The 26,170-nt window shown below is 40.4% G+C and overlaps 1 protein-coding gene across 2 annotated transcripts in view; it reads left to right on the top strand.

Annotated features, from left to right (window-relative positions):
* RDX (radixin) overlaps nucleotides 1-26,170 on the top strand; it is a 200,511-nt gene that overhangs the window by 138,225 nt on the left and 36,116 nt on the right. For both annotated transcript variants that reach the window (XM_089666159.1, XM_089666150.1), the window contains exons 8-10: nucleotides 6,106-6,202; nucleotides 7,534-7,697; nucleotides 19,418-19,548. In XM_089666159.1, the coding sequence (XP_089522285.1) occupies nucleotides 6,106-6,202; nucleotides 7,534-7,697; nucleotides 19,418-19,548 (392 nt within the window). The remainder of the gene's footprint in view (nucleotides 1-6,105; nucleotides 6,203-7,533; nucleotides 7,698-19,417; nucleotides 19,549-26,170) is intronic.

Below are 26,170 nucleotides of genomic sequence, written 5' to 3'. Positions count from 1 at the left end.
TAGAAGAGGATAAGACATTAAAAACACAAGATGCCTCAGTGTGGAAACCGCGTGGAAACGCGCAACCCTGCCAAGCTTATGCATTTCGGGGGCACACCCCCTTCAGAGCTGAGCGATTTCCACACTATGACATCTTTTATTTTTAACGTCTCTTCCTTTTCTACTTTTGTGAGTATTTACTTGGCAACTATTGGATTTTATACAAATCGCTGCTAATGCACAAGGTGTTTGCACCTTCCTGTTCTTTCTCTTTGAGTCCTTGATGGGAATGAAAAGGCTCCAGAGGTGATGTTAGAGGAGGCCATGGAAGATTTTCCCCCCAGGCTTCTATACACCCGATGTTGCAGCTTCATGCAATATGCTTGTGATTAAAAAGATATTCTCTTCTGCTTTGCTCACAATCCTTAGCATCGATGCACTTGATTCTCCTTCGTTTCACCATGCCTCCTTAGGTAGTATGAGACCTGGTAAGTCTAAATAGACATTCCCCATTGGCGACCAAATAAAATGGGCAATTCATGACAATTGGGGGTTACCCTGAAAAAAATATTCACCACTCACAATACTTTCCAGTGGAAGAAGGGTTCACAAAAAAGTGGGCTGTTTCATTAGTAGACCCTGCCATCTCAGTCTTAAGCAAAGATCTTACTATACCTATAGAAGATGTCCTTAGTTTAAAGATTCTTCTGACAGCAAATTTAAGAATCTCCTTAAGATTCTAATTAACCTCACAGTCCCAGCTCTGCAACTGGTTATTGTTGCAATTTGTCAGACAACAGCTAATTGGACTAGGGCAAATTACTTGTCTTCCAAGAGCAAATTTTAGCCGAGCAATTAGACACTGATCTTCACCTTACTCTTTTGTGTTGATGCTGTTGTACAAGTCATGACACAAAAATTCTATGGTTAAAAGCCTGGGCAGTTGAAACTGTTCGTAAATGATACCTCACTCTATTATGTCCTTTTGAAGGAGGATGTCTGTTTAGTGAGGCAGTGAACACATTCCTCAAAGATGTTATGGGTGGAAAGGTCGTTCTTCCACAACAGATGTCCCCAACAACCACGCAAACACCCCCCAGCTCATGTGTTCCACCTCCCTAAAAGAGTTCCCCGTCACCCTCCTCAATCTGTAAAGCCAAGACCCAGCCCTTCCTTTCAGTGCAATGCTTGGAAAGTAAAAATCCATCAAGTCTACCCCAAAATCTTCTTCACAATGCCCTATCTGTGGGAGGAGTCTGTTATATTTGCCTTTCATCCCAGACCTCTGGCTTCAGTCTGTGGTTTCAAAGGGGTACAAAATTTCAAAACGCAAGATTTTTTTTTTCTCAAACCAGTCAAAACCTGCTCAAGGACAGTCAGATTTGTAAACCGGCCTGAACCATTGCATGTCCCACAGTGTTCATTATTACCCCTCTGGAGGACCAGTTCAAAAGACTCTACTCAAACTACACAAACCTGTCCATGGTACTAAAACCTATTGGGGGGTGTTCGTCCTATCCTGGACCTAAAATTCTTGAAGAAGTATCTTTATATTCCAAAGTTTTGCATGAAATTAGCAAAGTCCATTATTGCTTTTCTGAGACAAGGGAAATGCCTTGTATCAATAGACATTCAAGATGCTTATCTACATATTCTCATTTACCCACCTCATCAACTATTCCTTTGTTTTGCAGTAGGAGACAAACCGTTCGTTCCAATTTGTCTCACTGCCATTTAGCCTATTTTTTGCACCCAGAAAATTCACAAAGGTACTTACATCCTTCTTGCCCTCTTAAGAACTCTGGACATTAAGGTAACAGATGAAGAGGAGTCTTTCAGAAGGTCATCTAGGTACTCTATGTATAAATGTCCAAATGACTATTCAGATACTTCTGGCTTTTCAGTTGAATTGACTTTCACAAGTCTCCCCCCCCCCCCCCCCCCCCCAGCCTCCACTTCACCTAAAATACTTAGGCCTCAATCTAGACCAGACCTGGGAAAATTGCGGCCCCAGGGCCACAATCGGTTAACCCTATAATGCCACATAACCATGCTGCATTTGCATGCGCTGTATGTGGTTGCAGCGCAGCCTTGTTGAACTCAGTGAGTCAGTTTGACAAGCGACACTTGTCCAATTCAGCAGCCCAAGGAGAAACTGCCGCAGTGTGTGAACAGCCCCATCCAGCTATTATTTTGCAGTTTGGATGGGGAGCTGTAAAACCATGGTTCAGAAGCCCGTTTTTACAACCCTCTTACCACTATCTGAAAGAGGCCTATTTTATTAGCGGCTGTATCTATTATTCCTGGCACCAGATGTTTGTTTTCCATATGTTTACGTACTTAATGACTTTCCCAGGTCCAAAATTAATAGTGAGCAGAATTAAGTTCGGCCCTCCAGCTTCTCATGTGGCCTCTTGGGAAAATTAATTGCCACCCCTGTTCTAAACACAGCCCAGGCTAACAAACTCATCTCTCGAAGATCTTGTGCTTGGATCTTATCAAAGAAATATACCTCGGTAAGAGTCTGGGCCTCGGGGTGAAAAGGCTGTTTCCTTTGTCCACTTCCATTCAAGGCCTCTCCAATGCAACATCTTGTTGGACTGGGGGAAACACCTTCTCTGACTTCCTTCTGCGTCTCTACAGCCAAGCAAGAAACTTGCAAGCTTGGTAGATTGCAAATCCAGCCTTGACAATGGGGAAGTTTCTACTACATCCATGGAGGATGAAAACAACAGATGCCAGCTTCACAGGTTGGGGAATATGGTCACTCAGGGAAGCCAAACCTCCACATCAACATCCTGGAACTCAGAGAGATAATACTAGCTCGGCATCACAGGGGCACCCAATCAAGGTGCAGTAGGCTGTTTTGTATATCAATTATCAGGTTGGTACCAGGAGTGAGCAAGGTTTAATGGAAGTAAGTCTTGTAAGTAACACTGCCCCAGTGATATCTGCTGTTTTATATCCCAGGAGTGGGCAATTGGAAAGCCCTTCATCACTGACTGGACAAAGGATTCTTCTTAATCCTGACATCTTCAATCTTCTGTGTCAGAAATGGGGATCTCCAAATGTGGATATCCTGGCTTCTAGGTTCAATAACCAAGGCAAGGTGTTTTCTCTGACCATCCTTGAAAAATCCTATGCTTCCTTGAGATCTTAAATTGGTTCTACCTGTCCTGCAAAAACCACTTGATGCTATCAAAATTTTTTTTATTTCATCTCTTCTATAAGGTGGCCATTTTAGTGGCCGTCTCATCTATTAGACTCTGTGTGATTTTTCACAAGGACAAAGTAGTCTTGCACCCAAGATATCAACCTTCCACCTAAATGAAGACATGGGCCTTCATTTGTGCCCTGATCCCAATAGAGATTGCTTTTCTTTGTCTGGATGTTGTCAGAGATATCCGTTTATCTGAAAGTCATAGCTTCCATCAGATAGATGGACTCTCTTTTGTCTTACCAACAGGGCCTTACAAAGAGCATCCTACTTCGAACTCCACTATTGCTGGGTGGTTAATTCAGCTCATCTCAAAAGATTACACTCAAAAAGATAGAACGCCTTCACCATCATTACCTGTTCTCTCTACCAGATCAGTGAGGGCTTCCTGAATATTCTGACATCAATCTTTTGTTGCCCAGCTTTTGTAAGGCCACCATCTGGTGTTCAGTTTATACCTTTTCCAACTTACCAGGTGGACATCCAAGCATCTGCAGATGCACCCTTTGGCCACCAGGTTCTTGCAGCAGCAAGTATGTAGTGGCTTGGCTGTGTACAACAGCTCATTTATTGTCGGGGTGGATTTAATTTAAATCAAGTTGATTTAATCACTAGTGAAAAGGCTCAATTTAAATCATAATTTTTAAAGAGCAACTGTCCCGCCGCAGCTCCTCCTTGGACCCGCTGTTGACTCACTTTAATGGGACAGCTGGTGATGCGGCAGTGACACAAGGTGAGGGACTTGGCTGCAGCAGATGAGTGTATGCCCGCTAACAGGTGCTGCCATGATGGTTCTAAAATGACAAGTGCTCTTTAAATGTAAGGAATTGGACTCATTCTTGCTGGTAGTTAGAATCTTTAATATTTGCAAACCAAATGAAGGTTTCCTTTTTAGAATAATAAGCTGTCAGGTTACTAAAATTGCAATATCAGAACTGATTTTTAGGTTAATAGGTTAATCACAGCAAAAAAATTTGTAAACTGAAACGCCGTTTCCCATAGGAATGCATTGAAAACCAATTAATGCATTCTGGAGATCAGAAAAAAAGTAAACACTACTAAAATACCGCATGAGTTATTTTATCAAGTCATGTGGTATTTTAGTACTGACAACCATGTGTTAATGTTTCAGCTGTCAGCGGGGTTCCCCACTGACAGCTGAATGTATAAGAATTGCCGGCAATTAAAAAAATAATATAAATAATGGCGTGTGGTCTCCTCTCCCATCCATACCAAGCCCTTCAGGTCTGGAATGGATTTTGAGGGCAACTCCCACGCCAAAATATTTTAAAAAATGGTGTGGGGGTCCCCCCAAAAATCCATACCAGACCCTTATCTGAGCATGCAGCCCAGCAGGTCAGGAAAGGGGGGGGGAGGGCGAGCGACCATGTGACCCCACCCCCATGTGACCATGTGACATCAATGATGTCACATGGTGCGGGGTCACTCGGGTGATGTCCCCGGGTGGCCCCACCCTTTACATATTTAAGAACTGTCAAACCACGAGAGCAGGCAGTAGGCTGGAAGCCATTGTTGGAAGAGAAGCCTTTTTTTTTTTATTCTTTTTTCGGGTCGGTGGTGACGGCAGGCATCGTGATTGATGTTGGGTCTACAGTGGGGGACATTCTTTTAATTTTGTATGTTAAAGGACTTGTTAAAGACCGTGTCCTGTCTTTTTCACACTACACTGGTTTTTGTGAATGAGTAGGGGTACCATGTGGCCTGGCATGGTTCAGGAGGGGGGGGGAGGCGCTCGTTCGCCACCTCCCCCACCCTTTTACCGGCCTGCATGTTCGGATAGGAGTCTGGTATGGATTTGGGGGGGGGGGGGGGGATCACGACATCTTTTTGTAAATTTTGGCGTGGGAGTTCCCCTCAAAATCCAAACCAGACCCTAAGGGCTTTGTATGGATGGGAGGGGGGAACCCACGCTGTTTCTTTATTTATTATGGTGCCAGTTTTTAAATGTAATTACCGCATTTTTTTTTTTTTTCTCTTCACTATAGCTCACGATTTAGGTGTCACTTCCCCCCAGCTAAAAGAAAGTTTTCCTTTAGTTTATTTCCCCGAGTTAAGCAAGTGTTTCCTTTTAGTTTCTCAAAGGAAACAGTTTCCGTTAACTCCGGGGAAATTGACAGCTAATTCTGTGAGCTATAGTGAAGAAGAAAAAAAGCCAGCAATTGCATTTAAAAATCAGCGCTGATATACACTTCGTATTGCGAAAAAAATTCATAAACCGAGGCAATGGATTTTCATTTGTAAACCGAAAATTACATTAACAGTCATTTGTAAACCGAGTTATTACTGTACATGGCTTTTGTTTTATGCTGTTATGGAATTTGTCGTCGAGCTCAGCCATAAATTAGCAAAGGTTTAAAAAAAGTTAGCATGTTGGGGCGCCATGTTACTTCCCATAACAGTACCTGTACACCAAAGCTGTCATTATTATAAAGTGAAATAGTTGTGTGTTAAATTTTGCTCAGTGAGCAGTGTATCATTACCACCGCTAAATCACAAATACAGTGCTGAGGATAAGAATCTGTGACATGCAGTGATCCTATCCTTGTGTAGGAAGTTACTGTACAGAGATTCTCCATCCATAGTCACTAGAACTGCATTTGGTAGTAAATGCTGGATATTATGGAGTTCACTTTGTAGTTGTTAAACTCTAAAACTGATAAAGAAAATGTAATTTGGCCATGATGTCACAATGTACCCTTGCTCAGGTAATGTAATGCTGCTTTTGGGTTCCTAAATTAAATGGCTCAGCTATCTTGATTTTGAGTGTGACATTTTTCGATCGTTCACTTGAAAACCTGTGCAAATAAAAAATCTTCCCCTATTTTCTCAATGCCTCTGAAACTCAATGTCAAGTCAGTATTCAAGTGTCCTTTTCTTTCTCTCTTAAGGCTGACACCCAAAATTGGATTTCCTTGGAGTGAAATCAGGAACATCTCATTTAATGACAAAAAGTTTGTTATAAAACCTATTGACAAGAAAGCGCCGGTAAGAGAAGTGACTTAGATGTACGAGTTGAAAGTTGACTTTCTGCAGCAGCTGCTATATCCAAATGTCTTTTTATAATCCTTCAAAGCATAAATGCTATATACAAAGTTTATATATATATATATATATATATATATATATATATATATATATAATCTCTATACCGTATTTTGCGCTCCATAAGACACACCTAGGTTTTAGAGGAGGAACACAAGAAGAAAAATATTCTGAACCAATGGACTGCAGACTTAGTACAGGAAATGACCAGAGACTGTGGATGTAGTACAGGAAATGACCAGAGACTGCGGATGTAGTACAGGAAATGACCAGAGACTGATAGATATGTGTATGTATGTAATGTATGTACACACTCATACATATATATATATACTTTTTTTTTTCACTGTAAGGTGAGGAAGATGAGAGAGAAATTGATATGGCGCTGCCCCTATAATCTATTGCAATGGCAATAAAACAATTGTGCACACTTATACGTGGACTATAGTGCAACTCCCCCTAAACATACAATTCCTTAAATTTAGGGGGAGGTGCACTATAGTTCATGGTGTTTTACTGCTTTTTTTTTTTTGCTTTTTTTTTTTTTTTTCTTACTGTAGATTTTTTTTTTTCATTCACATTGCAGCCTAGGGTTCTATGCACTAGAGTTGTTTCCGAGGGAGGTGCACTATAATCCAAGTGTGCACATTTGTTTTATTGCCATTGCAATAGATTAGAGGGGCAGCACCACACCAATTTCTAGTCTTTGTTTGCACTAGGGCTATTTTAACCTGCCAAAGAATTTGCATTTCTTTATATCCATCTTAGAGTTTATTTTTATTTATTTAATTTTTTTTAGAACTGCCACACAGCCTTGTCTGGCAGGGCAGGAAATCTGATTTTTCTTTGGTGTTGGTCAAAAACATTTACAGGTCTTCAGCCAACCTTCACCTTATGACAGGACAGTAAAAGAGGAAGCAGCAGACTGATTAGCTCATTTATAACATTCTGCCATAGAGGTTTATAAACACTGCAGAACTGATGGGCTCTTTTTGCTCATCTTCCTCTCCTTACAGTTTAAATAAATTTAAAAAAAAAATGTATATACGTACGTACAGTTTTGCCTAGAGTTTATCTTTAAATATATGCAAATTATTATTTTCTATTTTGAACACCAGTGTGATAATTTGCACCTGACAAAGTTAAGGAAAAATTTGTAATTTCAGTTTGCTTTTTTGTAAGATTAAGAGGTGAGTGAGGGCTGTTTTTATACAAATTTCTCCAAAAGTACCAAGAGCAGATTTGCTAAGCATTTGTATCTTCTCTTTTTTTAGGACTTTGTGTTTTATGCTCCCCGTTTAAGAATAAATAAGCGAATATTAGCCCTATGTATGGGCAACCACGAACTCTACATGAGAAGAAGGAAGCCTGATACAATCGAGGTGCAGCAGATGAAGGCCCAAGCCAGAGAGGAGAAGCATCAGAAACAGCTGGAGAGGTATGGTGGGGTCAAAGAAGTACTTTAGTATGTTGCATGCTGCACCCATATTTAGGGTGTGACATCTTGCTACAGCCACACAGACAGAATGTGCAGTTATCTGTGGAACACAGGTGCCAGAATTTAGTCCATTGACACTTCTCCAGCTCTCTATCTGAAAGTCTTAGTACAGACAAGGAGCTGGAAGAAGTCCAAAAGAGCTTGTGCATTGCATCATCCACTGCAAACATGAAGGCTGCTGTAACCAGGATATTCCAGGTGTCCTTTTAACCCCTCTGTCTCCATAGTTTTCCTCAACCCACCAAATACAGATGACCTTTAAATCATTAAAGGTCTTATAGTGCTTTCCTCATAGAACATGTTGACATGACTGTAAAATTTACCAGGCGGCTCTACAGGTGATAAGATGGCCTGCAGTTCCCAAGTGGATAAGGGAAAAGAAAATCTGCGGGGCTTCGGGGGAAGTTAGAAGGGGGCGAAGGTGGTAGAGTTAAGCTAAAGTTCATAATTATTATTTTACTCCTGCAAGACTTTATTTTTTCAGGGCAGGGCACTCCTTTTTTTTTCTAGCTTGGCAGGATGGAAATTTTTGTGACTGGAGTATCATTCTTTTTCTTTACTCTCGGGCTTACAGGGAGTGATGTACCTTTTTTGTTTACTTGGTCGGCCAGGCACCGTTTCTGCTAAACCACTAATTTTTTCCTGCCTCCTTCTCCTGAGGCCTTGGCGATGCAAACAAAGGTGAGGAAAATATTTGCATGAGCACACATAGGAAGCCACTTTTTCCAGTAGTCCCAGAAATTAGAGACTCACTTATGTGAGAACTTGCTCTTTCAGCTGTATGTGCCCTCAGTCATGATTTTAACTTTGGTGTCTGAGCACAAGGATGGTTAACAGGAAAGTTTAATATTTGCTGCGATGGTCAGGTGACCCACAGTCCTAGAGACTCTCCCCTTACTTCACAGCTGGAGGTGACTTAAGCTGCCCATAGATGAGTCGTGTGTTGAATGAAATAAACTGACCAGATTCCCCTATCTAAACATTCAAATTTGTGGATGGAATGCTCACCTCAGCTACACAAATAATGTTTCAATGGAGCTGGTTGACAACTTCATATTGTGCTTCAAAATGTTCCATTCATTCCTCTAGTTTAGATTCCAGTTCTCAGGCCAGCAAACCTTCCTCTCCCTCGGGGTCAGGGGGTTCTAAATGTTCATGACAATTCAAGGGTTCCAAGCTTGTAGAGAAGTCTTCCACTGCTAGAAAGTGTGCTTCCGCAGGTTCCATCAGATGTGGGGGGCTTGTTTGTTTTCAGACTTTTAAGAAGCTCACACGGGCCCAGGTGGTAGTATCTCATGGCTACAATTCCAAATGGGTTTCCGTTCCTTAAACCTGTTAGAAGGCATTCATCCCATGTTGACCTTCATTGTGGAGACTTAGCCTTCAGCGTAGGAGATGGATATTTACAAGCTGTTTAATTGGATACAATTTAAGGACTCGTATAAAAGTGTACCCTTGTGAGTATCTTTCAGATTGCGATTGCTATTGCTAAATTCTCTTTTGCGATTGTTCCCTGGCTGTCATAATGAAGCTTTGGCTTCAGTGCTTTCTGATTTTCAGACCTGTAACATATATAGAAAAGGAATTCTGAAACACTTCTATCAATCATTTGCAGCATGTTTGTTTTGAGTTTGGATCTAAAAAAACAATGGGAGCCCCACTATCCCCTTGTGATAATGCCACTTTAATGCCAGTAAAAAGCTAGGCGATAGAATCAAATCCTGTACGACTACCTGGGCTTGTTGGTCACATTTCTAAAGTTTTGATGATTATACCCAGCTGATGTCCTGTTACTGGAATATAACGGTTTTGTTGGTCATCAAGGAATCCTTTTTTGGTTTGTTCCCAGAAAGCCACAGGCAGTTGAACATTTGAGATAGAGGGTTGTGGCCTAACAGGTTCCTCAGTAGCTTCCCAGAAAGTTGTTGGGGGTCACCTACCACGTTTGGGCCTAGAATAGTGACCAGCTGACTCTAACTTCTCTACATTTTATGTATGCAGTACCTTCCTGGACCTTTATTAAATATCTGTTTTATTTATTTATTTTTGTTTTTAACTTTAGTTTCTGTATCTTATTTGGTAAATAATAATGGCTTCTTACCCCTTTTGGGGTATTGACACCACAGATGTTTTTTGCTTATATATTGAACCTTAACCTGTACAATCCTACTAAACTTTGTACCAGCTCGGATGTTGACCTGTATTTGTTGAATCTGTGGACACGTTTCTTTGATTATTTGAAAACCTATTATGGGGGAAAAAAAGCTAGTAGTAGTTTACGTAGCAAAAAACAGTTGTCATTTTTTCGAATTGGCTTTGGTGAGTGAAAATACAGTATGCATTATGCTGTAGTGAATTACACTCTATAGTTAGTCCTGACATGCTCGTGATAGATTCAGAATCTGAATGTCACAAACTCTTTCACACAAATGAAATTTGTATTTCTTTAAATCCTCAGCAAGTATAATAATTATTGATCTGCTAACACCATCCAGGAAACATTGCTAATGTAAAAAATACCTTAGAGATGCCTTTTAGGCAACCCATACATTAGTCACTTTTTCCATTCGACCACTTGTGTGTGGATGGGGGAATCCTCTCTGCTGTGATGTTGATCAGCTCTGCAGGCCATAGCTTAGCAGAAATTTTCCAACAGGATGGTTCCACCACTGTGCCCTTGAATGGATTGAAATTTGACCGGTGCCCGCTGAACCAGCCAAATTTTGATCCATGTATGGGTAGCTTTAGTCTGTTGTATATATTCCCAAGTAGATGTTTCAGTTTGTGTCAGGGTTCTGCTATGTGGTATTGTAGACTCTTGACTCTTGCGCTTTGCAACCTCCCTCTCATGCTGTGGCTGTGGGTGATGCTTCATTGGACCAGGTGTGAAGAATGTGACAGGACCAGTAACACATATTAAGCTGGCCATACATTATACAGTTTTCTTGTACAATTTCCTTTAGACTTATCTTCAACTATGTAGTGCAAGGACCTTCCTGATTGGATACAAATTGAAAGTGTTGTATAGGTTGGACCTCATTTTATGCTTTTGGTTTATCTATAGGAAAATTGTATAATAATATATGGCCAGCTTTACTATTCTTTTTTCAAAGCTTCATTTTGGGGCTTTTTAGAAGTCGAGAATACAGGCTAACTATAGAAACATAAAACCATAGAAACTCCAGAGACATTCTGGTAGGTTAATTGGCTTCTGTCTAAACTAGTCCTATTATGTACAACATATGAATGTGAGTTAGGGACTTAAAATGTAAACTCCTTGAGGGTAGGGACCGATGTGCATGGATAATATATATGTAAAGTGCTGCATAAATTGATAACGCTATAGAAGTACCTGAAATAAATAATAGCTATCAGAGAAATCAGATGAAGTTGAAGGCCAACATGAATTGGCATTAAGCAGGTATGCCATTTTCAAGTCCTAGAAAATGCAGAACATCCTTGTTTGAATAGGAAGTGTTTTTGTAGTCTCTTAAGCAGGTATCACCACAAGCAGCTTGTGGTTTTATTGAGCTCCTCATAATGTATATTGAACAGTATTTGTAGCAGCATGTTACATTACTTGGCTCAGTGTGTATTTAGTGTCTGGGCTGCATGAACTCTGTGTGGCACTGTGTTATTGGAGGGCAGGAGGAGGGGGTGATGGGTGGCTGGAGGATTCTGTGTATTAGGGCAGGGGTGGAGCTTCAGGTCATACCTGGTTCTTGATACACATAAGACATTTAAGCTTTTCCTCTTCCCAACAATGAATATAATAATACAAATTGGCTTACCGATTTCCCGTCTACATTCCTGCTCTTCAGGTTAGAATATTGACCTGGATGTATTTAATTATTACCACTGGAGCTCTTCGCTGTCACTGGGTGATCAGATTAGACTAGATTATTCAGCACAGATTTGTAGCGAGTACCTCCAGAAAGCTTCAGTGGTATGTATTATGTTCTTACATCCTAGTATTTCACAGAAGTTGATATTTTTGTCAAAGTTAGCAGTTAACAAAATTTAGCTTGAATTGCTCTAATGATGTTTCCTCCTAATTTATACAGCTTGAAGCCTTTATTAAAAAAGGCATCAGTAATATCTAGAAGGGAATGTGCAATCATCTGGTATTATCTGTGTTCTAGAATATGGCACTTTACACTTGTGTCAGTATTATTGTACAGATAGGTTGTTGCCATGATCTGCTGTTCAGAATTGTCTTTGAAGTAAAGCTAATAACTGTTATTATGTTGGGGGTTTTTTTTGTTCAACCAGGAGGCTAAACAAAAAAACATAACCGGTTCTATTTGCACGAATGAGGTGGTTGGAGGTGGTACCATTGCTGGGACATTCTGTTCTGTCAGCTGGACCTGTCACTATCAGAAAGCACTCATCTGCGCCTGCAACTGTTAAGATAAATTTTAGAGCATGTCTCTTCAACAGGAGACGATCAAAGGATCAATGTCTGTCGAGTGGGTGCTGCCACACACTGATCTAAATTTGGCCAGTCTCTGCTGAACTGGCCAAATTTTGTTCAGTGTCTCTAAAAGTGTAACTAAAGTAGAAGAAATTTTAAGTGTATCTAAACCCAAAAACAAAAATGTTGCAGCTTACAATCCTTATGTGATGGTGTTTGCACTCTTCTGGCTAGGAACATTTTCAGCACTTAAAGAAAATACCTATAGATTGTGGCAGAAATGCATTGTCCTTGTCACTTTATGTGTGCTTTAAAGAGAGCACGATTAACATCATCTCTGTTTTGTAATAAATCCACCATGTAATGTTGATGAACAAAGGCAAATATGCTCGATATCCAGCCTGGGTGACAGCCATGGCTGTCCCCACAAAGACCATGGAAAAAAAGAGTGTAGACAGGAAACTTTATTTGCAGAATCACCAGGGGACAAAAGAGAAAAAGCCCTAAAAATGAAAACTAATGCAGCCACTACATCTAAGGTATAATAAGTTGCTATATATTACATTTATTTGTTTGGATTCAAATATGCTTCATGGTACGTCTGTACACCATAGACTATTTACAGTGGTTATACATGCATGTTCATGACCACCCTCAATAGCAGTTATAGGCCTCGTTATGCACAAATCTGGCAGCTTGGCTGACATCACAGACATAGCAGTTTGAAATGAATAAATGGGGAAGGGGAGAGAGGTGCCCAAGGAACCAATATAGTGTAGTATGTCAACTCATTAAAACATTCATTAAAATTTTATAATATTGCACTCACAAAGGTGAAGTGTTTTCAGGCATATCATTATGGCAGAAGTCCATAACCACAGGCAGATGGATGGTTTGATCCACTGGGAGCTGGATGGAGAGACAGCCACTGGAGGTGCAGAGCGGATAGGCACCTTAGGGAGCAGAGTGCAAAGCCAGGAGCATAGCAAAAAAATGCCAAAAGCTTCAGCCACTGTGTTCACTAGTAAATTGGTGGATTGCTGGAACCGATCTTCACTGGAAATGTCTATCGTACAGGAAAGGATGAGCAGCCTGGTAACACCACCAAGGGAATGTGTGTGTGTGTGTGTGTGACTCTAGGAAATGCTTTTTCGGAAGAACACCACACTTCCTTCATCAGCCTTTAACAATTTGGCTTAGCTGATCTGTCATGTTGATTTCTGTGGAGAAGATGAGAACATAGCATGTAAGGGCTGCAAGAACCACCTATGCCATGGGTTAAGACTAGTGACCTACCCATTAGACTGTCAGTGTTTGTCAGGATCCTTGCTTAATACATTGCTGCTTGCTATGGGGCAGGATTGCCGGCGGGGACCCGAGAAGAGTATCCAGGCTACTGTGTGCAAAACCACTACACACAGCAAGTAAGTATAGACATGTTTTGTTATTTTTCAAAAAAATAAAATAAAATATGACTTTAGAATCACTTTAAATTGGGTACTGTAACAGATGAAGCCTGATATAGCTAGAATGAAATGTCTAGCTTTTAAATGAATCTTGTTGTCTTTTCCCAGCCCTAGTAACAGGTTCTACTCTCACCTCTGAATCCCGGGAGCACCTGCCAGTAGCACAGGTGTTTATGCAGCCAGGACAAAGTGCCCTGACCCATCCTTCACCAAAAGTTTTATGTTCTTATATGTATATGTGCAATGTAGCCTTAAGCAGTTGCTGCTTAGGTTTAGTAGCACAATATGAAAAGATGCAGCCTATTCTGTTTTTCAGTTTGCCACATGTCCAAATACAATTTATATAGGGTTTTCATCCAGGCTGACTCCACATCCAGGGCATGGGAGCTTGGGTCCCTTTGTAAACCAAAAAAAATGTTTTTAAAGTATAACTTAAGGCAAACCTTTTTTAAGCAATATGTAACAAAAAATGTATTAGATTACAGTTTACCAATTCTTAGATGTGGGTATGCAAGTTTTTGGTTTTTTTTCTCCAAGCTGTTTTCATCTGGTGATGCATCCAGTAACTCTGTTTCTCAACTTCCTTTAACCGTTTCAATACTGTGCAATTTTACACCTTCCTGCCCAGGCCATTTTTCAGGTTTCAGCGCTCTCACACTTTGAATGACAATTGCGCGGTCATACAACATTGTACCCAAACTAAAATTTTATCATTTTCTTCACACAACTAGAGCTTTCTTTTGGTGGTGATTAATCACCGCTGGGGTTTTTATTTTTTGCTAAATTAACAAAAAAAGACCAAAAATTTTGAAAAAAAAAACACATTTTTCTTTGTTTCTGTTATAAAAGTTTACAAATAAATAATTGTTCTTCGTAAATTTAGGCCGAGATGTATTCTGCTACATGTCTTTGGTGAAAATAACCCAAATTAGGATGTATTTTTTAGTTTGTAGGAAAGTTATAGAGTTCACAAACTATGGTATAGATCTGAATATTGATCAATCCTGAAGTACTGACAGCCAATCTAATATCTTGAGGTCCAAGAATGTCAGAACAGTACAGATATCCCCCAAATGACCCCTTTTTGCAGAGTAGACAGTCCGACGTACTTCATAAGAGGCATGGCAAGTTTTTTGAAGTTGTATTTTTTTGTCATAATTTTTCGGAAAATTAAAAAATTAAAAAAATTATTTTCACTATTTTTTTTTTTTCATACTGTCACCAGTGCAGTACAGTGTCATCATATAACTGGCATGGCGGTGAACAGCGACACTGACTGGTGACAGTATGAAAAAAAAAAATATATATATATTTTTAAATTTTTTTATTTAATTTTTTATTACATTTTTTTTGATTTTTTTTTTGATTTTTTTTTCATATTTTACTATGACCAAAATAGTACAATGTTACCATAGTAACATTGTACTACTTTGGGGAAGTGATCAGTATTTTTTTTTTTTTACACAATTTGCTTATAGCAAAGAATTACTTTGCTATAAGCAAGCATTTACCTGAATGAAATCGATTCATTCAGCTTTTTTTTTCTTTTTTTTTTTTGTGCTTAGCTGTGATTTGGTCACAGCTAATCACATGACATGTGCATGTGATTAACTGTGACCATTCACAGCTAGGCACTAGTATACAATGGATGGCATCATGAATGAAGCCATCCATTGTATACAACTGTCATGTGACCTGCTGTGATTGGTCACAGCAGGTCACATGGTACCGGCAACGGGAGCCGGTACTCGGATCTGTCATCGGCCGTGTCCGAGGTGCACGGGCGGTGACAGATCGCACTGCTGCGTTGCTCTGCAACCGTGCAAACCGCGCATGTGCGGGAGCACGCCAAATGGCGTGCACCCGGAATACAGGAGCACATTTCAAGCCGCCAAACGGCCATTGGCCGGGCGGCTAATGGTTAACAGACCAATCTGTAGCAGTTAGAGGGTTGAGACAAACCATTTTACACTGCCAGGGGTGCTTACAATGGTCAGTTTTTAGCCATTTATGTAAAACCTTTATCCCAAAAGAAAAAAAAAACAGTTTGCAGTAACTGCTTTTCAAGTGTTAGCTGGAGTTCAGTTTCAATTTGTTCGTCAAGTCCAACCAAATCATCTAGTCTAACTCTCCCCTCTACCCAAAAACTCAAAATGAGAATATGCCCGCTATGGAGCAGCCAACACAATTGTATACCACCAACCACAATATTAAGATTATAAAAAAAAATACATTTGCAGCGCTCCTGTTTATAATCACATCACAACCCACATTTTATAAACAAAATTCATATCTCCCAGCCTTTTAAGTGTATCCGATTGTGAAACAAGTATATACAAAAAAATCATGTGCAAAATAATTCCAGTGCATAGATCACAAAGTCCTCAAAAATTCCTCAAAAAATAAAACTAATAAAAAACTAATATAGCCACCACATCTAAGGCTGCCCCTGTTAGCGAACTGCCCTGTGAGGAGGGAGAGAGTCGTTGCCTTTGGGCACATTGCTGGATTGTGATCGGGCTCATGTAAGTAGTGGGTGGGAGGGTGATGGCTTGGGGTATCCTGTGTTACAAAAGGTTTGTTTGCCTTAATGCACAGAACTACTTTAATATTTCTTGGAGTTTTGGATAGAATGGAAAGGGATTAACACACCTGTCATGTCTTTATCACAGTCTGTGCTCCCTTTAGGGACATTCACCCTTTCTATATGTCATGCTTACGATTATCAACAAAAGTGAAAGAACCAGTGATTCCCTCATTGTGAAGGGATTTCTTCTCACTTCCTGTTTTTGCCTATGGGACAAGAAGTGAAAGGAAATTTCCCCAATGGACCACTAATGGCAAAAAAAACTTGACTGGGTTATAACCCCCCTTAGGCCCACTTTCACACTGGGCATAATCTGTTTTTATCTAGTTTTCTCAGTGGGGGATCTGTCCACTGATCCCTTTCTTAGCAGAGGGACTGGTCTAGGGCTGCAACGAACGATTATTTTCATAATCGATTAGTTGACCGATTTTATTGTTTCAGTTAATCGGATAAAAACCTTAAAAAAAGTTTGTATAACTCAGTTAATATGTAAAGTTTAAAAAATACTTTTTTTTTTTAATATTTATATGCAGTGGTAAATCTAAATAACCAGCTTTATGGTTGGGGGAACAAAATATTGAATCCACTCTGAGATTATCAGATAGAAGAGATGTATATACTACTAGGTTGATTCTGGTACGTCAGCAGATTCATCGATCAAAATTTTTATGTAAGGAAAGAAATTAAAGACCTAAAACTGGTTTGCAGATCAGATAGGACTGTAATATTATGCATGAAAGAATCCTTTGTCATATGTGGGTAGCGTGATGCAAGCTACCTGTGCCTGCTGTCACTTATGGTGACCATACACTAATGAATTTTTCGTTTAAAAATTTTTGTTTTAAGAATGTGCGTTCGATTTTCGAATTGTTAGTGGGGTCAAATCAAAGTTTTTTGGGTTTTTTTACCACAGTGACAGGATAATTCGAAGGAGCAGAAAAGTAAACGTTTCTCAATTGAACCTATTTTTGGATATTATATGTGGGTTATCGTTCAGAACTTGCATCTATTTTAAAATTGAAAGTTTAAAAGCAAGCAAAATTTTTGAACAGCATTTGTCTATCGAATGAACAAAGAATTTTTTCGTATGCATATTCTTAGTAATGCTCTTGTCTGAAAATCAATGTGTATGGCCAGCAGAAGACTTTTAGTAGCAGTAGCATCCTCCCCCCCCCCCCCCCCCCCCCTTCATCGCCTGTCAAATTAGCTACTTATAATACAAATATACCAGATAATCACTACTATAAAGGGTTAATTTATACTGTAAAAGTGTGTGTGTGTGTGTGTATGTATGTGTGTGTGTGTGTGTATGTATGTGTATATATATATATATATATATATATATATATATATATATATAAAATATATGGAGGAGGGAAAATCAATTTTTTATATAAAAGTAGTACTAAAGGCTGAGACTTTTTGCATGGATATAATGGACAATACTGGTGAACTTTTACTTTAAATTTAATTGTAATGCCTTTCTATTACCCCTAGTCTACCAGCTTCTCTGGGTTCTGATGCTGATTACCTTACTTTTGTTTTTGCTGGATCATATAGGACGTAGCCGACTGTAAATGGTCACAAGTCTGTTTACATCAGACTGTCCATAGAGGAGAATAGAAGGCTCGATCGGGACTGCCTAAAAATGGACAGGTGAATCGAGCTGGACAGATTGTGTGAAAGCGGCCTTACATTAGTGAACCATTTAAATAGCTGACTAGAGTAAATCCAACTTCTGACAAAGCTTTTTTTTTTTTCTCTCCAGTAGTTGTGAATGTTTTGTGTAAGGGTTAGAACCTTGGGTGTTTGCTGTCTAGGTTCCCATTGAAGTTTCCCCTCACTTTTCACAGTCACACCCGTAAATGGGGGCAGGAGATAGGTGCTCAAATTATCCAAGTCTGATAGAAGTTTAACCACTTGCTCTCCAGAGGATTTACCCCCTTTCCTGACCAGGCCATTTCTTGCAATATGGCACTGCGTTACTTTAACTGACAATTGCTTGGTCATGCAACGTTGCACCCAAATGAAATTTATGTCTTTTTTTTTTCCCCACAAATAGAGATTTCTTTCGGTGGTAATTGATCACCTCTGTGGTTTTTCATTTTTTGTGCACTATAAACAGAAAAGACTGACAATTTTGAAAAAAAAAAACCCCAATATTTGACTTTTTGCTATAGAACATATCCCTTAAGAAAAATTTTTAAAATAAAATTTTGCCATAAATTTAGGCCAAAATGTATTCTGCTACTTGTCTTTGCTAAAAAAAAAAAAATCCCAATACATGTAAATTATTTGGTTTACGTGAAAGTTATAGCGTCTACAAATGGCGGTATATATACTGGAATTTATTTCTTTTAATACACTAGTAATGGCAGTGTGGGATTGCGGCGGGCATTCTGATACTGGGGGGGACTTACTAACTACTGCTGACATCCCAATGACACTAATACAGTGAACAGTGATAATAAAAAGCACTGACATTTTACTAATGACACTGAGCAGGAAGGGGTTAACATCTGGGGCGATCAAAGGGTCAACTGTGTGCTGTTTTAATATGCGTACTGCGTGTGTTTTACTATTTAAACATGCTGCTTTGTATTGCTCTGCTATGCAACCCCAAAAACTTTATACTTGCCTCTACACTGCTCCACATCACTCCTGAGGCCACCACGGCAAAATATCCAGTGCTTGTAGGTACGGAGGTGCATATAGCCTCCTCCCTGTGATACAGTGGTATGTGGCCAATTGCATGGCCTAAGCACTGGCAAACGACTAAGTGAGGGTAATGTCACTGCTCTCTCTGCCTTCTGACACTGGGTAATTTGGTGGTCGCTGTGATGAAAAAGGTTCAGCAGGGAAGCACTAGACAGGTAACTAAATGGTGGGGGTGGATTATGCACAGACTGTCAATTTGACCTCAATTGCTACAGTAACAGTGCCTCTTTAACCTTTCCCAATTCTCACAGCTTAACTATAAACAACCCTTTATTTTTTTCTTGTGTAAGTGGCATTTTTGGTCTAGAAGACTTGTTCAGAGGGGAACTTGAACTTTTAATAGTTGCATTGTGTTTTAGCGGTGTCTGAAACTTATAAAGTTTTGTGATTTGCCAGAGATTTAGAAGCACATTTAGTAAATTATCATTGATTATATGTTCTGTTTACCTGACTGGGCACATTTATTCCTCTCTAGAGCACAGTTAGAAAATGAAAAGAAGAAAAGAGAAATAGCTGAAAAGGAAAAAGAGAGAATAGAACGCGAAAAGGATGAGTTAATTGAACGCCTTCGACAAATCGAAGAACAGACGCTAAAAGCACAGAAAGGTATTTTTAATAAGTATACTGTTAATTCCTGAAATTTACCAGCAGAGTTTAAAACTTGCCACTTGGAGGAGGAGCATATTTCAATCGTTTAGTACAGGACCCAGGGTGAGTATTCACAGATCCTTGGTTATGGGCTGGTACATTCAGGGGACACTGGCAAGCTTTTGAGAACATGCCCCTTTAGGAGTTCTTGGTTTTTTGCTAGTGTCCTAAGGTAATGGACCTCTTCTGAAGAAATCACTCTTAGATTAATTACTTTATTATTTTACCGTCCGATTTCTTCCATCAGTTCTTCAGGGTTTTCTAATAAAACAATAGAAACCGTGCATCCAGATCAGTATAACCACAGTAAAACCTTGGGAGCCATACCCTGAGCACACACTGGGGATGGCCTGTAATGTTTCAGGAACTAGATCCTGCATGGCCACTGACCGAAAGAGGAATACATAACAAGGAATGAAGAGGACTCGGAGGCAGAAGAGGCTGCAGAGGATTTCTCACTCCCAGTCCCCTGTAAACCAGCTTGCTAATGTGAATATGCTCACTTCTGCTATGTGCAAAAACCTCGGCATTGTCACACTTGACTCTCCCCTGTCTCACCATGTCCCTTTGGGTAAAGCGAGATTTACTAAATCTAAAAAGACTGTCCATGTTAATAAATAGAATAGGAAATTTATGAGAATTGGGTGAATCCAGAAAAATTTTCACTCCCCCAAAAATCTTTACTGAACTGAATGAGTCTAATTGGTACAGACAACTTTGAGAACTTTTTTCAGTGGACAAAGATTCTGCGGATAGGAAATTTAAGATGCTCTTAAAGGCCCTGTTTACACTTGCAGTCCCTGCTCTGCAACCAGCTATAGCTGCAATTTGACAGACAGAAATTGCAGCAAACTGGACTAGAGCAATAAACGCCCAACACAATCCTGTATTCCATGACCATGCTTTAACTGAGCAATTACAGCAAATACCTCCTGTACTTTTTTGTGTAGATTCCCTAGAACATGTAATGAAACAAATTTCAAAAGTGGCTCTAATCTCCATTCACATGCACAGAAAATTGCTGAAAGTCTGGTCAGCTGAAGCTGCCTGTACAAGGCGCTTCACACTTATGCCCCTTGAAAGAGGATGGCTCTTTTGTGAAGCGCTTGACAAACTCATCACATATTCAACAGGAAGACTGTTTGTTTTTTTCCACAGAGGAAAATTCAAAACCCCCTCCTCGGGAGCCTCTTAACTTTTCAAAATGCAGAGCACCTGGGTGCTGCACCCAGCCTTCCATTTCAAAACTTTCCTTTCCTTTCAGTGTAAGACATGGCCTACAAAGCCCACCAGGTCTTCTCCAAAACCATCTTAAGAGTGGGGGAATGTCGATTACAGTTAGCATTTCTCTGGGTCGTAGACGTCCTAGACTTGTGGGTTCAACCGGTGGCAAAGTAGAGTTCTAAACTCTATCACCGTTTTTTCTTCTCTCAGATCAACCAGTCATATTTGCAAAATGCCTTGAACCTTCTCTTGTCCCATGGACTAGTTATACCAGTACCCCTACAGAACAGGTTTAAAGGATTCTGTTCACAGTTCCCAAGCCCAGTGGGGGAATTTGTCCTATCCTGGACCTAAAATCCCTCAACAGATACCTTCAGATTTCAAAATTTAGCATGATATCTTCAAGGCGAGTTATTGCTTCTCAGAAACAAGGGGAACACTAGGCACCCAAAGACATTCATGATGACTATCTGCATATTCCCATTTATCCACTTCACCCATGCTTTGCAGTAAGAGATAATTGCTTTCATTTGGTGCAATGACATTTGTCTTTGCCTCTCTTCCCAGAGTATTCACAAAAGTCTTTGCACGTTAAGTCACAGGTTATCTAGGTTACCTCCTTCTGAAGGAGCCATCTCTTTTTCAGCTATCTGCAAACATCCACGAAAAAATTCAGATGCTTTCGGTTGGGTGATAATCTTCCAAAATCTGCTGTCTGACCTTCTCTTCCCTTGGAATACTTAGATCTGATCCAAGCAAAGGGTATTCCTTCCAGAAAAGAAACTGCTTTCTCTCAAAGCTCACGCTCAGGATGTGAGGGACATCTCTGTGAGATTCTCTGAGAGTTCGAGGTCTCAAGGTAGCCCATTCCACACTGTTCTATTCGCACATTTTAATTTGAGACCTCTCCAGCACAACATTTTTTTTGGCATAGAACAAGCATGATACTTCTCTTGACCTACACATGCTCCCAAGCTATACAGAATGCTATAGCTTGGTGGATCTCCAGGCAAGCCCTAACATTGGAGAAGTCATACCTTATTTGTTATTGAAAAGTAATAACGATAGATACCTGACTTTCAGGCTGGGGAGGAGTGTTCCAGTCCCATACAGTTCAAGGAGCATGGTCATCAGTGGGAGCCTAGCTCCCCACCAACATCCTAGAGTTTAGAACCATATGGGTGACTCTGCGACACTGGACTCCTCTTTTGCAAAAGACACCTAATCAGGGTGCAGTCAAAGACGATATCTGTGTCCTACATCAACCACCAAGGTGGCACCAAGAGTTTTGCAGCCTTGAAGGAAGCAAGCCAGGTCATCTCGTGGACAGATATGCTGTCCAGCGATCTCTGCCGGCTACATCCCAGGAGTAGACAACTAGAAGATAGATTACTGCTGCCTGGACCAAGGGGAATTGACCATTCACTCCTACATTTTCAACCTGATATGTCAGAGATGGGGACCCCAAACATTGATATCCTGACCGCCAGACTCAGCAACATGCTAAGGATCCTCTGGCACTGGCATTGTATGCCTTGATAGTCCCCTGGTCTCAGTTCAAGCTATGCCTTCCCTCCAATGTGAAGTCTACCTTTCCTGCTCCACTAAATAGAAAAAAAAAAATCAGATGATTCACATTGCATAACACTGGCCCAGATGAACCTAATACACAGGTATACTAGGAGATGACTGCTGGCCTCTTCCCAACAGGCCACACCTGCTGTCTCAGGTTCTTCCATCCTGCTTCTCTGTCCTTGGCTTTAATGGCATGACTGTTGAAGCCCAGGTTTTAGGACAGAGAAGTCTGAGTCTTTCTTTACTATTTTGCTGAAAACTAGAAAATCCACTTCCAGGAAGGTTTACCATCATATCTGGAAATCCCTCTTTGCCTGGTGTGAACACAGGCACTTCAGTTTCAGAAATGACTTTGTGCCTTGCATTCTGGCCTTCCCACAAGCAGAACTTGAAGTTTTTAGCCTTAAGCACTCTGAAAGGGCAGGTATTGGCCTTGTTCATTCTTTTTCAAAAACCTCTGGTCTTGCTTTCTTTTTCGAAAGCGTTATTCAAGGTGTATCTCGGATCAGGGCTCTTATAGCACACTGTGCTTCCTTGAAACTTTAATCTGGTTCTCTCTGCTCTGCAGAAACTACCAGGGTTTCTTTAGGGAAATTCTTTTAGATGATCTTTCCTGCCAAATGGCCTCCTTGGTTGTGATCGTGTCTGTCAGACGTGTTTTTTAGTTTGCATCTCTCACTTGAAACGATTCATTCCGCATTCACAAGAACAAGGTCTTGCTCCCAAGATCTACCATTCTGTCTAGTGATTCTGATTGGTGCCAGCAAAAGACCACTCAGAATCGCTCTGATTGGTCTGGGATGCCCTAAGGCAAGACTGGGAAGAAGGACATGGCTTTCTAATCCCCAAAGCATTGCTTCAGCTGCATGGGCAGTGATTGTTAATCACCCATGGAGGTAAGTGCAGTAGGGACGAGGGGAGGGTGTAGGGCAGGGGTGGGCAACTGTGGCCCTCCAGCTGTTGGTGACAAGTCCCATCATGCCCCTGCCTTTGGGAGTCATGCTTGTAACTGTCAGTTTTGCAGTGCCTCATGGGACTTGTAGATCTACAACAGCTAACGGGCCACAGTTGCCCACCCCTGGTGTAGGGTGTTCACCTTTATTTTCTGTGAAAATGTGAACTTATACTTTAAAGTTTATGAAAATTTATATAAGCAGGAATTTCCTTCATTAAAAATTGCATGCCAAAACTATCACTATATTGTAAGATGTAGGCAGCTTAGACAATATGCATTATCTTCCTGTAAAGTTGGAGGTGAGTAGTTAAACTGCTCTGATTGGGTGCCTTTCCCTGAATAGCCAATCAATGCTGCTACTCAGAAAGTAGCAGTTTGCCAGGAGGCAGAAGACTGGAAGTACTGAAAAGGTATATTATCTTGTCGTCCCACCAGTCCTAGAATGCCAACTTAGATTAGGGATTGAGAGATGTAAATAGCTATAGTTGGCCTAAAACAGACGTAATTGATCATGGTGCATGGGCTTCTACCAAAATGTCAATGTGCGCAGCATGTATTTCTTAGGGCTCGTTCACACTTGGCTGTTTTACCAATGCTTGCCAAACGCCCCTATAGCGTTTGCCAAGCGTTGGTCCGGCGTTTGTGGAGCGTTTTTCAAAGCTCGGCAAATGCTACGCAAACGCCGCATGCGTGGTTTAGCGGCGGTTGCTAGGCGTTTGCCAAATGTTAAAAACGCCCCACAAACGCCTATAATGAAGTTTGAATGGTGTTACCGCACCGCAAATGCCGGCCGGGCATTTGCAGAGCGGCACTATAGGTTAGAATAGGAGGCTTCAACGCCTCCTGACTCGACCAGAGGCGTCCGTTTTGCTGCGACGATACCGCTCCCGTTAGAACAGCATCATGTGCTGCAATGTGCAGAATTGGCAGAGGCGTTTGTGAAGCGGTAAAAACACTTCTCAAACGCCTCTCTGCTGCCTGCACACAACGCTAGTGTGAACGTAGCCTTAATCGTACATCGCAGGATAGTTCTCAGACTATTGGGTTATGCTTTACCACCAGGTGGAAACTGGAAAACAGCAAAGTTTAACAAAATTGAATGTGACCTGGGGTACCTAGTGATGTGCCTCCATCCCTTTCTTAATATATCCATACAACCGATTTATTTGTCCTGGGACTTTGAGGCACAACACACATGACCAATGAATAACTAATTTGCAACATTGTTGTCTAATAAATGTATAAACTTCTCATTGCATACAAAAAGCGGATAAAATGGTAAGAATGTGATTTTGTAATATTAATGCATTTCATACATAAATATACTGTTGACCATATACAATCCAGATGTCAATGCATGATTACATTAAAATTGCATCCACAAAAAGTCAACGTGTTTTGTGACTCTGTTCACTACTGCTCAGCAGTACAGTTGAAAAACAATTTGCACAGAAAGTGGGTAGTCCCTGCTGTATACTCTATGCTGTTTTACTTAAATAAGGCCCTTACTGTACTTGTAGACAGTGTGTCAGTGTTCAAGGACCCAGCATACAAAAATTATTTAAGTCCCCTTTTAAAGCTCAACTACATGTTTACTTTAACTTTGAATTGTTACAGTGCATTCATATTCAAGTATTCTAACCCCCTTCACTTTTTTTCAATTTTGATATGTTGCAGCCTGATACTGCATTTGTTTAGATTCATTTTTTTCCCCACATTAATCCACACTTGCTACCAAATAATGACAAAGTGAAAATGGAGTTTTAGAAATGTTTTTTAAAATTTATGAAAAAGGAAAAATTTAAATATATTGGCATAAGTATTAAGTAAGACCCTTTGCAACAACACAAAAAATGTATCTCTGGTGCCTCCCATTTCTCTTGATCGTTGCGGAGATGTTTTACACCTTGATTGGAGTCCATCTGTGGTAAATTAAATTGGTTGGACATGATTTGGAAAGGCACACACCTCTCCATAGAAGGCCTCACTTCTGACAATGCATACTGTATCAGAGCAAAAGCCATGAGGGAAAAGGAACTGCCTGTAGAGCTCCGAGATAGGATTATTGCAAGGCACAGATCATGAAAGCCCACTTGGAGTGTGCTAAAGTTTATTTGCAAACTCCAAATGGTCTTTCATGTGTTTTGCACTTCGGAGAAGCTTCCGTCTAGCCACTCTGCCACACAGCCCAGATCAGTGGAGGGCTGCAGTGATAGTTGTCCTTCTGGAACTCTGTCCCATCTCCACACAGGATTGCTTGGTTTGGCTGGGTGACCAGCTTTTGAAAGAGTCCTGGTTGTGCCAAACTTCTTCCATTTGAGAATTGTGGAGGCCACTGTGCTCTTGGGAATCTTCAGTGCAGCAGAATTTGTTTTAGCAGCCTTACCCAGATCTGTGCCTTGCACTAATAGTCTCTGAGCTCTGCAGGCTTTTCCTTTCTGAATGCACTGTATCCTATCTTGTTCAGAAATATCTGCTCTTTTTATTGGTGAAAAAAGAAGACAGCATACGAGTGTTGGTTTCCAAGTTCCTCAACAGATGAAACTGCCTGTTTACAGTGTTAGATGGAAGAATAAGGTCGCTCCATTTAGTTGTTCTGATCTATACCTAGTGCTAATTTTGACATAAAATTTTGATTTAGTTTTAGTCAGTCTTTTGACTAAAATGCCATTTAAGTTTTAATTGTATTTTAGTCATCTGAATTGTTTTAGTCAACTAAAGTAGTGTTAATTTCATTGACTAAACTATTTTAGTTGTTTATACGAGCACTGATGTTCATACATGGAACAGTAAGTTGGTAAAACCTTTCAAACTCAAGTTGAAAAA

The sequence above is a fragment of the Staurois parvus genome, unplaced genomic scaffold, assembly GCF_062004578.1.
Source record: "Staurois parvus isolate SC_StPar_1 unplaced genomic scaffold, SC_StPar_1.0 ptg000050l, whole genome shotgun sequence".
Taxonomy (NCBI): domain Eukaryota; kingdom Metazoa; phylum Chordata; class Amphibia; order Anura; family Ranidae; genus Staurois; species Staurois parvus.
The sequence above is the reverse complement of the archived record's forward strand: the minus strand, read 5'-3'. Positions and strand labels throughout refer to the sequence as shown.